This window comes from Pseudophryne corroboree, chromosome 4, assembly GCF_028390025.1.
Source record: "Pseudophryne corroboree isolate aPseCor3 chromosome 4, aPseCor3.hap2, whole genome shotgun sequence".
NCBI lineage: Eukaryota > Metazoa > Chordata > Amphibia > Anura > Myobatrachidae > Pseudophryne > Pseudophryne corroboree.
In genome coordinates this window covers 201,300,680-201,313,217 of record NC_086447.1, presented here as the reverse complement: position 1 = coordinate 201,313,217, position 12,538 = coordinate 201,300,680, and the positions used below count along the sequence as shown (strand labels likewise).

The following is a 12,538-nucleotide window of genomic DNA, read 5'->3' as shown; positions in this document are numbered from 1 at the left end:
CGGCTGGCATCTAGAATTAATGCAATGTCCATTTCTGCCAGGAGAGTATTATGGACTCGGCAGTGGACAGGTGATGCTGATTCTAAAAGGCACATGGAGGTTTTGCCTTATAAGGGTGAGGAATTGTTTGGGGACGGTCTCTCGGACCTCGTATCCACAGCAACAGCTGGGAAGTCGACTTTTTTACCTCAGGTTCCCTCACAGCCTAAGAAAGCACCGTATTATCAAGTACAGTCCTTTCGGCCTCAGAAAGGCAAGCGAGTCAGAGGTGCATCCTTTCTGCCCAGAAGCAGGGGTAGAGGAAAAAAGCTGCACCAGACAGCCAGTTCCCAGGAACAAAAATCATCCCCTGCTTCCACTAAGTCCACCGCATGACGCTGGGGCTCCACAGGTGGGGGCGCGTCTCCGGAACTTCAGCAACCAGTGGGTTCGCTCACAGGTGGATCTCTGGGTTCTACAAGTGGTATCTCAGGGATACATGCTGGAGTTCGAGGCGACTCCCCCTCGCCGTTACCTCAAATCAGCCTTGCCAGCGGCTCCCAGGGAAAGGGAGGTAGTGCTGGCGGCTATTCACAAGCTGTACCTTCAGCAGGTGATAATCAAGGTTCCCCTCCTTCAACAGGGACGGGGGTTACTATTCCACAATATTTGTGGTACCGAAACCAGACGGTTCGGTGAGACCCATTCTAAATTTAAAATCCTTGAACACTTATGTAAGGAAGTTCAAGTTCAAAATGGAATCGCTCAGGGCGGTTATTGCAAGCCTGGAAGAGGGGGATTTTATGGTGTCGCTGGACGTCAAGGACGCTTATCTGCATGTCCCCATTTACCCACCTCACCAGGAATACCTCAGGTTTGTGGTACAGGACTGTCATTACCAATTCCAGACGTTGCCGTTTGGTCTGTCCACGGCACCAAGGGTATTTACCAAGGTAATGGGCGAAATGATGATACTCCTTCGGAAGAAGGGAGTTATAATTATCCCGTACTTGGACGATCTCCTCATAAAGGCAAGGTCCAAGGAGCAGTTGTTAGTCAACGTAGCACTATCTCGGGAAGTGCTGCAACAGCACGGCTGGATTCTGAATATCCCAAAGTCGCAGCTGATTCCTGCGACGCGTCTGCTGTTCTTGGGCATGATTCTGGACACAGAACAGAAGAAGGTGTTTCTCCCGGTGGAGAAGGCCCAGGAATTGTCATCTCTGGTCAGGGACCTCCTGAAACCAAAACAGGTGTCGGTGCATCACTGCACGCGAGTCCTGGGAAAGATGGTAGCTTCTTACGAAGCAATTCCCTTCGGCAGGTTCCATGCAAGGATCTTTCAGTGGGATCTGTTAGACAAGTGGTCCGGATCGCATCTTCAGATGCATCGGCTGATCACCCTGTCCCCGAGGGCCAGGGTGTCTCTGCTGTGGTGGCTGCAGAGTGCTCATCTTCTCGGGGGCCGCAGATTCGGCATACAGGACTGGGTCCTGGTGACCACGGATGCAAGCCTCTGAGGTTGGGGGGCAGTCACTCAGGGAAGGAACTTCCAAGGACAGTGGTCAAGTCAGGAGACTTCCCTTCACATAAATATTCTGGAACTAAGGGCCATTTACAACGCCCTGAGTCAAGCAGAACCCCTGCTTCAAAACCAACCGGTGCTGATTCAGTCAGACAACATCACGGCGGTCGCCCATGTAAACCGACAGGGCGGCACAAGAAGCAGGATGGCGATGGCAGAAGCCACAAGGATTCTTCGATGGGCGGAGAATCACGTGCTAGCACTGTCAGCAGTGTTCATTCCGGGAGTGGACAACTGGGAAGCAGACTTCCTCAGCAGGCACGACCTCCACCCGGGAGAGTGGGGACTTCATCCAGAAGTCTTCACACTGATTGTAAATCGTTGGGAACGGCCACAGGTAGACATGATGGCGTCCCGCCTCAACAAAAAGCTAAAAAAATATTGCGCTAGGTCAAGAGACCCTCAGGCGATAGCTGTGGACGCACTAGTGACACCGTGGGTGTACCAGTCGGTTTATGTGTTCCCTCCTCTTCCTCTCATACCCAAGGTACAGAGGATTGTAAGAAAGAGAGGAGTAAGAACTATACTCATCGTCCCGGATTGGCCAAGAAGACCTTGGTACCCAGAACTACAAGAAATGATCTCAGAGGACCCATGGCCTCTGCCTCTCAGACAAGACCTGTTACAGCAGGGGCCCTGTCTGTTCCAAAACTTACCGCGGCTGCGTTTGACGGCATGGCGGTTGAACGCTGGATCCTAACGGAAAAGGGCATTCCAGATGAAGTGATTCCTACGCTGATAAAGGCTAGGAAAGACGTGACAGCACGACATTATCACCGTATATGGCGAAAATATGTTGCTTGGTGTGAGGCCAGGAAGGCCCCTACAGAGGAATTCCAGCTGGGTCGATTCCTGCACTTCCTACAGTCAGGAGTGACTATGGGCCTAAAATTAGGATCCATAAAGGTCCAGATTTCGGCCCTATCTATTTTCTTTCAAAAAGAACTGGCTTCACTGCCTGAAGTTCAGACGTTTGTTAAGGGAGTGCTGCATATTCAGCCCCCTTTTGTGCCTCCAGTGGCACCTTGGGATCTTAACGTTGTGTTGGATTTCCTGAAATCCCACTGGTTTGAGCCACTTAAGACCGTGGAGCTAAAATATCTCACGTGGAAAGTGGTCATGCTATTGGCCTTAGCTTCGGCTAGGCGTGTGTCAGAATTGGCGGCTTTGTCGTGTAAAAGCCCTTATCTGATCTTCCATATGGACAGGGCAGAATTGAGGACTCGTCCCCAATTTCTCCCTAAGGTGGTATCATCGTTTCATTTGAACCAACCTATTGTGGTGCCTGCGGCTACTAGGGACTTGGAGGACATGTAGTCAGGGCTTTGAAAATCTATGTAGCCAGGACGGCTGGAGTCAGGAAAACTGACTCGCTGTTTATCCTGCATGCGCCCAACAAGCTGGGTGCTCCTGCTTCAAAGCAAACTATTGCGCGCTGGATCTGTAACACGATTCAGCAAGCTCATTCTGCGGCAGGATTGCCGCATCCTAAATCAGTAAAAGCCCATTCCACAAGGAAGGTGGGCTCTTCTTGGGCGGCTGCCCGAGGGGTCTCGGCTTTACAGCTTTGCCGAGCTGCTACTTGGTCGGGTTCAAACACATTTACAAGTTTGATACCCTGGCTGAGGAGGACCTTGCCTTTGCTCATTCGGTGCTGCAGTGTCATCCGCACTCTCCCGTCCGTTTGGGAGCTTTGGTATAATCCCCATGGTCCTTATGGAGTTCCCAGCATCCATTAGGACGTCAGAGAAAATAAGAATTTACTCACCGGTAATTCTATTTCTCGTAGTCCGTAGTGGATGCTGGGCGCCCGTCCCAAGTGCGGACTCTCTGCAATACATGTATATAGTTATTGCTTAACTAAAGGGTTATTGTTATGAGCCATCTGTTACTGAGGCTCAGTTGTTGTTCATACTGTTAACTGGGTATGGTTATCACGAGATGTACAGTGTGATTGGTGTGGCTGGTATGAGTCTTACCCTGGATTCCAAATCCTTTCCTAGTAATGTCAGCTCTTCCGGGCACAGTTTCCCTAACTGAGGTCTGGAGGAGGGGCATAGAGGGAGGAGCCAGTGGACACCAGATATAGTACCTAATCTTTCTTTTAAGAGTGCCCAGTCTCCTGCGGAGCCCGTCTATTCCCCATGGTCCTTACGGAGTTCCCAGCATCCACTACGGACTACGAGAAATAGAATTACCGGTGAGTAAATTCTTATAATCTTTACCTATATTACTGTTATTTAGTAGAGGTGTACCAGAGGTACTACATTATGGGGGTAATTCCAAGTTGATCGCAGCAGGAAATTTTTTAGCAGTTGGGCAAAACCATGTGCACTGCAGGGGAGGCAGATATAACATGTGCAGAGAGAGTTAGATTTGGGTGTGGTGAGTTCAATCTGCAATCTAAATTGCAGTGTAAAAATAAAGCAGCCAGTATTTACCCTGCACAGAAACAAAATAACCAACCCAAATCTAACTCTCTGCAAATGTTATATCTGCCCCCCCTGCAGTGCACATGGTTTTGCCCAACTGCTAAAAAATTTCCTGCTGCGATCAACTTGGAATTACCCCCTATATCCTACATTAAAATAAGTTATGATGGACTTTGGAGCTGCAGGCTAAAAGCCACCTTCTCTCCCTTTCAAAGCTGCAATCTTTTAACGTTTTTTTGGCTGTTCAAAAAAAGTTGTGGGACCTAATTCGCAACTAATTGAATCGTCCCCTAGGTATTAGCTGAATAAACAGGTAATGTCTGTTGCTGGCATTGCACTTTCCCAGACATGTATTACTGGCACACTGTATTGAAACATCCATCAGACTTCTACTGCAGAGCAGTTTCCTGTTCATAATCCTCTTCCTGGACTATGCATATGACTGCCAGCATGTTGATGAATACAGTACATGAAATAAATGGGTATTTAATGTCCTGGCAGTGACATCTGCATACAAACAATTCTGGAACTTGATCATGGCTGGACATTGCTCTTGTGTTAATTCAAAGAGTATAAATAGACATAATAAGGGATTTGGTGATTGTAAATATCTGTCACTTGCGGTTATGTTAATCTTTTTATTTTATTTTATGCTGCTTTTTTTGTTTTATTTTATTTACTCTGCTTTCTTTGTTTATTTTATTTATACTGCTTTCTTTGTTTTATTTTAATTTAATTACTCTGCTTTCTTTGTATTATTTTATTTACTCTGCTTTCTTTGTTTTCTTTTATTCTGCTTTCTTTGTTTTATTTTATTTACTCTGCTTTCTTTGTTTTATTTTATTTACTTTGCTTTCTTTGTTTTATTTTATTTATACTGTTTTCTTTGTTTTATTTTAATAACTCTGCTTTCTTTGTTTTATTTTATTTTATTTACTCTGCTTTCTTTGTTTTATTTTATTTATTCTGCTTACCGGTACTTTGTTTTATGTTATTTATACTGCTTTCCTTGTTTTAGTTATTCTGCTTTCTTTGTTTAGCTATTATGTGATAATAAATAATTGCTTCTAAAAAAAACAAACATGCATCATCAGCTGTTGTTAAGTACTCACATACCGGTCATTGTAAGTCTGTGGTGACACTCTAGTGATCTGCCCTCTCTCATGAGTTTGCCCCAGATGTATCCGATGGCTGTGCCTGCAGGAATGGGGGGCGATGCGCCGATGGGAACAGCACCTGTCATTGCCCACTAGGGTTCTTTGGGCTTCTGTGTGAATATGGTAAGATGTAGAACTTTGATAAATTAGATATACATGTAAATTCTGCATAGCACATGTGAGCTCAGGACACAGGTAGTTTACACAGTGAAAGCATGTCTAAGGGTGGTACTCTGTTAAAGTAAAGTATGGTTACATTTGAAATTATTTTACTAAATTAGGGTCACAAGTTTATGCCCACAATGAACACGTATCTTATGTGTGTGATCACTGCAGTTTGAAAGGTAACTCTGCACTAAGCGCAGTTGGCCAGCTACTACCTGTCACTTCCTGTTTCTAGGTTATAGGGGGACATTTACTAAGCAGTGATAAGAGCGGAGAAGTGAGCCAGTAGAAAAGTTGCCCCATCAACCAATCAGCAGCTCTGTATCATTTTATAGTATGCAAATTATAGATGTTTCTTCAGTGCTGATTGGTTGCCATGGGCAACTTCTCCACTGACTCACTTCTCCGCTCTTATCACTGCTTAGTAAATGACCCCCCTAGTGTCTTATATAGTTCCAGACAATTATTATGTTTTTCTCCTCTTCTAAATATTACCCAGTAACCGTTCTGTTTCTGCTCACTTCAACTTGGGATGGCAGCACTGTTGGTTACAAGGACTGCCACTAGGACACTGAGCAAAGTTGCATCTTCCACCTCAGCCCTTACCTTTTACTAGCTGAATGAGTTTTAGCTTAGTGCCGTGCGCTCAGGCTCTGACATCACAAATTTTGCAATTTGGGGACCACTAGATATTTTTTTCTAACTATTCTTAAGACTAGATAGTCATTCACATCAGTCCCTGCCCCAGTGGAGCTTACAGTCTATAGTCACACAGACACACTAGGGTTATGTTTCCTCTTAAACCATTAACCTGATAGTTTGTTTTTTGGAATGTGGCAGGAAAGCAGAAAACCTGGAGGAAAGCTAGGTAAATTTGGGTAGACCATACAAATTGCACACAGATAGACCATGTGAGGCAATAATGCTAACAACTACACCACTGTAGTTAGTTATATATATATATATACATATACCTACTGTATATATGTACTAAAAACCAGTACCCACTTTTGTGACATCCCTCATTGTAATGCGCATCAGTATAAATCCAGGATTGCAGTCTTGTATAAACTACTTGTCCCCCGTGTGTATTTCAGAGGTTACTTCCCTCCCCTGCAGCATGGGCTCCCAGTGTCCAGATGGAGGATCGTGCATGGAGTACGGAGGCAGTTACCTGTGCGTGTGTCACACAGATTATATCATCACTAACCACTGTAAGTGTGTCTGATCATTATATTATTATTTCATCAAAAATCTAAATGGAGTGAACAGTAACTAGTCTTCTTCTAGCTGACATACACTTGGCTTTAACATTGCTCATTTTCCTGCGCAATTCTATGGGGTATGGGGATAAACCTTTACTTGCTGCTGACCACAGTGTGCTGTTCTGGAACATACTCATTAATATGAGATTATGGGGTCTTTTTCAGCATGGCTTGAAGATGCGTTGCGTTCGCATTCTCCCGACCCATGCTGTAGTGCAACGCACAACGGTGGTAATGCTTCAATGCTCGTGTGCAGGCGGTCATATTGCGGTCACATCCGGAAGGATGATTGACAGCTGCGGGTGTTGGGTGGGCAGTATTGTGGCGTTTGTAGGGGCGGTGATGCAGCATTTGGTGGGCGTGATGAAAACGGAGGCAGGTCCAGGGCGGCTGATGTGACCCGGAAAATTGCATTGCAAAAATAAGATTTTAATACCTACCGGTAAATTCTTTTCTCCTAGTCTGTAGAGGATGCTGGGGACTCCAAAAGGACCATGGGGTATAGACGGGATCCGCAGGAGCTTGGGCACACTAAAAAGACTTTGACTGGGTGTGAACTGGCTCCTCCCTCTATGCCCCTCCCCCAGACCTCAGTTATAGGAACTGTGCCCAGGGAGACGTACATTTCGAGGAAAGGATTTTTGTTAAACTAAGGGCAAGAAACATACCAGCCCACACCACAAACATACCGTACAACTGGAGTAGCATGAAACCAGATAACAGTATGAACTAACAACAGCAACAAGCTGAACAAACTGATACACAACCACGTGTAACCAAAAATAACCAGTATCAACCTAACTGCAAGGAACAGTCCGCACTGGGATGGGCGCCCAGCATCCTCTATGGACTAGGAGAAAAGGATTTACCGGTAGGTATTAAAATCCTATTTTCTCTTACGTCCTAGAGGGTGCTGGGGACTCCAAAAGGACCATGGGGTCTATACCAAAGCTCCAGACCGGACGGGAGAGTGCGGACGACTTTGCAGCACCGATTGAGCAAACATGAGGTTCTCATCAGCCAGGGTATCAAACTTGTAGAACTTAGCAAAAGTGTTTGAACCCGACCACGTAGCTGCTCGGCAAAGTTGAAGTGCCGTGACCCCTCGGGCAGCCGCCCAAGATGAGCCCACTTTCTGGTAGAATGGGCCTTTACTGATTTCGGCAACGGTAGCCCAGCCGAAGAATGGGCTTGCTGAATCGTATTACAAATCCAGCGAGCAATAGTTTGCTTAGAAGCAGGATTTCCAATCTTGTTGGAAGCATACAGGACAAACAGAGCCTCTGTCTTCCTAGCAAGAGCCGTCCTGGCGACGTAAATTTTCAAAGCTCTTATAACATCAAGAGATTTTGGGACCGCCACAGCATCCGTAGCCACAGGCACCACAATCGGTTGGTTAATATGAAACGAAGAGACCACCTTCGGCAGAAATTGTTGCCGAGTCCTCAATTCCGCTCTATCCGTATGGAAGATCAAATAAGGGCTCTTGTGAGACAAGGCCGCCAACTCAGATACTCGCCTGGCAGACGCCAGAGCCAAAAGCATGACCACTTTCCAAGTGAGAGACTTTAACTCAACCTTACGCAAAGGCTCAAACCAGTGAGACATAAGAAACTACAACACCACTTCCAGATCCCACGGCGCCACGGGTGGCACAAAAGGAGGATGGATATGCAGCACTCCCTTCACAAAAGTCTGAACCTCAGGAATGACGGGCAATTCCTTTTGAAAGAAAATAGATAAGGCTGAAATCTGGACTTTGATGGAACCCAATTTTATGCCCGCATCCACGCCCGCCTGCAAAAAAAATGGAGGAAACGACCCAAGTGAAACTCCTCCTCAGGAGCTGCTTTGGATTCACACCACGACACATATTTTCTCCAAATACGGTGATAATGCTTCGCTGTGACATCCTTTCTAGCCTTAAGGAGAGTGGGAATGACTTCCCTGGGAATACCCTTCCAAGCTAAAATCTGGCGTTCAGCTTCCACGCCGTCAAACGCAGCCGCGGTAAGTCCGGAAACAGGCAGGGCCCCTGCAGGAACAGGTCCTCTCTTAGAGGAAGCGACCAGGGATCTTCCACTGATAATTCCTGAAGATCCGGATACCAGGCCCTCCGTGGCCAATCTGGAGCGACGAGTATTGCCTGAATCCTTTTTCGTCTTATGATCCTCAGCACCTTTGGAATGAGAGGAAGCGGAGGGAAAACATACACCGACTGAAACACCCACGGAGTTACCAGGGCGTCCACCGCACAGGCTTGGGGGTGCCTTGACCTGGAACAATACTTCGGAAGTTTCTTGTTGAGGCAAGACGCCATCATGTCTATCAGAGGAGTTCCCCAACGCCTTGTCACTTCTGCAATACTTCTTGATGAAGAGCCCACTCTCCTGGATGGAGATCATGTCTGCTGGGAAAGTCTGCTTCCCAGTTGTCCACGCCCGGGAGGAAGACTGCTGACAGAGCGCTTACGTGCTGTTCCGCCCAGCGGAGAATTCTTGTGGCTTCCGCCATTGCCGCTTTGCTCCTTGTTCCGCCTTGGCGGTTTACGTACGCCACCGCTTTGATGTTGTCCGACTGGATCAGGACAGGAAGACCCTAAAGAAAAGTCTTCGCTTGCAGGAGGCTCTTAACTCGAGAACATTTATGTGGAGAGAAGATTCCTGGCTTGACCATTTTCCCTGGAAACTTCTTCCCTGCGCGACTGCGCAACAGCCTCGGAGACTTGCATCCGTGGTCAGCAGGACCCAGTCCTGGATTCCGAAACGACATCCCTCTAGAAGGTGAGAGCTTTGCAGCCACCACAGGAGAAAGATCCTGGCCCTGGAAGATAGACTTATTTTCCGGTGCATGTGTAGGTGAGACCCGGACCATTTGTCCAGCAGGTCCCACTGAAACACTCTGGCATGAAACGGAATGGCCTCGTAAGCCGCCACCATCTTCCCTAGCACTCGAGTGCATTGATGAATCAACACTCTTGTCGGTCTCAAAAGCTCCTTGACCAAGGACTGTATTTCTAGAGCTTTGTCCTCTGGAAGAAACACTCTCTGATGCTTCGTGTCTAGGATCATGCCCAGGAAGGGCAGCCGAGTCGTGGGAATTAACTGAGACTTTGGCAAATTTAAAATCCAACCGTGATGTTGCAGAACCGTCAGGGAGAGTTCCACATTCTTTAACAATTGTTCCTGTGACCTCACCTTTATTAGGAGATCGTCCAAGTACGGGATAATTGTGACCCCTCACTTGCGAAGGAGTACCATCATTTCTGCCATAACCTTGGTGAAAACCCTTGGGGCCGTGGAAAGCCCAAACGGCAACGTCTGAAATTGGTAATGACAATCCTGCACCGCAAATCTCAGGAGGCCTGATGCGGAGGATAAATCGAGACGTGTAAGTAGGCATCCTTTATGTCGACTGACGCCATAAAATCCCCCCCTTCTAGGCTGGAGATCACAGCTCAAAGAGATTCCATCTTGAACTTGAAAGTTTTCAAGTATGGATTGAGGGATTTTAGGTTCAGAATCGGTCTGACCGAACCGTCCGGCTTCGGTACGACAAAGAGGCTCGAATAGAACCCTTCCCCCCGTTGGGACCCTCTGTTGACACAACTTTTGTATCGCAGCAATTACTACTTCTCTTTCTGGAAGAGAAACTGGCAAGGCCGATACGAAAAAGCGGCGGGGGGGCATCTCCTGAAACTCCAGCTTGTACCCTTGGGACACTATGTCTAAGACCCAAGGATCCAGGGCCGATTGAAACCAGACCTGACTGAAGATTCGGAGACGGCCCCCCACCGGCACGGACTCCCGCAGGGGAGCCCCAGCGCCATGCGGTGTACTTGGTAGAGACAAGGGAGGACTTTTGTTCCTGGGTGCCTGAACCTGCAGGCGACTTTTTTCCCCTTCCTCTGCCCTTCGAAGCGAGGAAGGACGAGCCCCTTCCTCATTTGTATTTATTAGGCCGAAAGGACTGCATCTGTTGATGGGGCCCCTTTTTCTGTTGTGTGGGAACATAAGGAAGAAAAGATGACTTACCCGCAGTAGCGGTAGACACCAGGTCAGCCAGGCCGTCACCAAACAAGACACTACCTTTGAAGGGGAGAGCTTCCATATTTTTCTTGGAGTCGGCATCAGCATTCCATTGATGGATCCACAGCGCTCTCCTGGCCGAGACCGCCATGGCATTGGCTCTTGATCCCAAGAGGCCAACATCTCTCACCGCATCCTTTAGGTAATCTGCAGCGTCCTTGATATAACCAAGAGTCAAAAGAATATTATCTTTATCAAGGGTATCCATATCAAAAGCTAAATTATCCGCCCATTTAGCAATAGCACTACTCACCCATACCGACGCCACAGCAGGTCTGAGCAATGCACCAGTATTAACGAAAATGGCCTTCAAAGACATCTCCAGCTTGCAATCCACCGGATCCTTGAGAGCAGCCGTGTCAGGGGACGGAAGTGCCACCTTCTTGGACAAACGGGATAGAGCCTTGTCGACATTTGGAGACAACTCCCATTTTTCCCTGTCATCAGAGGGGGAAGGATACGCCATAAAAATTCTCTTGGGAATCTGCCACCTCTTGTCTGGCGACTCCCAAGCTTTTTCACAAAGAGCATTCATTTCATGAGAGGGGGGAAACTTTACCTCAGGTTTTTTCCCTTTAAAGAGGCAAACCCTTGTTTCCTGAACAGTAGGTGCGTCAGAGATATGTAAAACATCTTTAATAGCTACAATCATGTACTGAATACTCTTAACAACCCTTGGGTGTAAAGTAGCCTCATTAAAGTCGACATCGGAATCCGAATCCATGTCGGCATCTGTATCTACCATCTGGGTAAAAGAACATTTTTGTGACCCTGAGGGGGTCTGCACCTGAGCCAAAGCATCTTCCATGGATTTTCTCCATGTTTGAGTCTGAGAATCAGATTTATCAAGCCTCTTAGACAATAAAGCCACATTAGCATTAAGTGTACTTAACATAGTAAACATAGTAACCCAATCAGCAGCTTCAGACATGCCGACACGTAGTACCGACACCCCCACACTCACACTGGCCAATAAAGGGGACAGCCTACAGGGAAGCCTGGAGAGAGAAACACAGAGGCAGTATGCCAGCTCACGCCCCAGCGCCTATATACTACACAACGATAATATATATCAGCAGTGCTGAAATAAACAAAAAAGCACCAATTTATCTATGCCCCCTCCCCCCCATTTAGCTCCCTTTTACATGTGAGGAGCATGGATGTCCCGGGCCAGCGTCTCTGTGAAGAGAAGAAAATGGTGCTGGTGAGCTGTGCGGCTAAGCCCCGCCCCTTCCCGGCGCGCTTCAGACCCTCTCAAATTTGAAAATGTATACTGGCGGGGGTATTATATACGGTTCCCGGGCACCGAATATGCCTTTAGCCAGCCTGGATGACCTCAGTAACTGCTGCCCAGGGCGCTCCCCCCAGCGCCCTGCACCCTGCGAGTGCCGTTGGTGATGTGTGTGAGAGCATGGAGCGCAGCGCTACCGCTGCGCTGTACCTCGTTACTGAAGTCTTCTGCCGTCACTGAAGTCTTCGGTTCTTCTAATACTCACCCGGCTTCTTTCTTCTGGCTTCTGTGAGGGGGGTGACGGCGCGGCTTCGGGAACAAGCAGCTAGGCGAACCAAGTGATCGAACCCTCTGGAGCTAATGGTGTCCAGTAACCGAGAAGCAGAGCCCTTAACTAAGAAGAAGTAGGTCCTGCTTCTCTCCCCTCACTCCCACGATGCAGGGAGCCTGTAGCCAGCAGGTCTCCCTGAAAATAAAAAACCTAACATAAAGTCTTTCTAGAGAAACTCAGTAGAGCTCCCCTAGTGTGTGACCCATCACTCCTGGGCACAAAGTCTAACTGAGGTCTGGAGGAGGGGCATAGAGGGAGGAGCCAGTTCACACCCAGTCAAAGTCTTTTTAGTGTGCCCAAGCTCC

At 47.6% G+C, this 12,538-nt stretch overlaps 1 protein-coding gene across 9 annotated transcripts in view; it reads left to right on the top strand.

The window, feature by feature from the left end:
* The window catches only part of SNED1 (sushi, nidogen and EGF like domains 1), a 233,832-nt gene that overhangs the window by 158,397 nt on the left and 62,897 nt on the right, over positions 1–12,538 (top strand). For all 9 annotated transcript variants that reach the window (XM_063915762.1, XM_063915763.1, XM_063915765.1 and 6 more), the window contains 2 exons: positions 5,175–5,276; positions 6,416–6,532. In XM_063915762.1, coding sequence (XP_063771832.1) covers positions 5,175–5,276; positions 6,416–6,532 — 219 coding nt within the window. The remainder of the gene's footprint in view (positions 1–5,174; positions 5,277–6,415; positions 6,533–12,538) is intronic.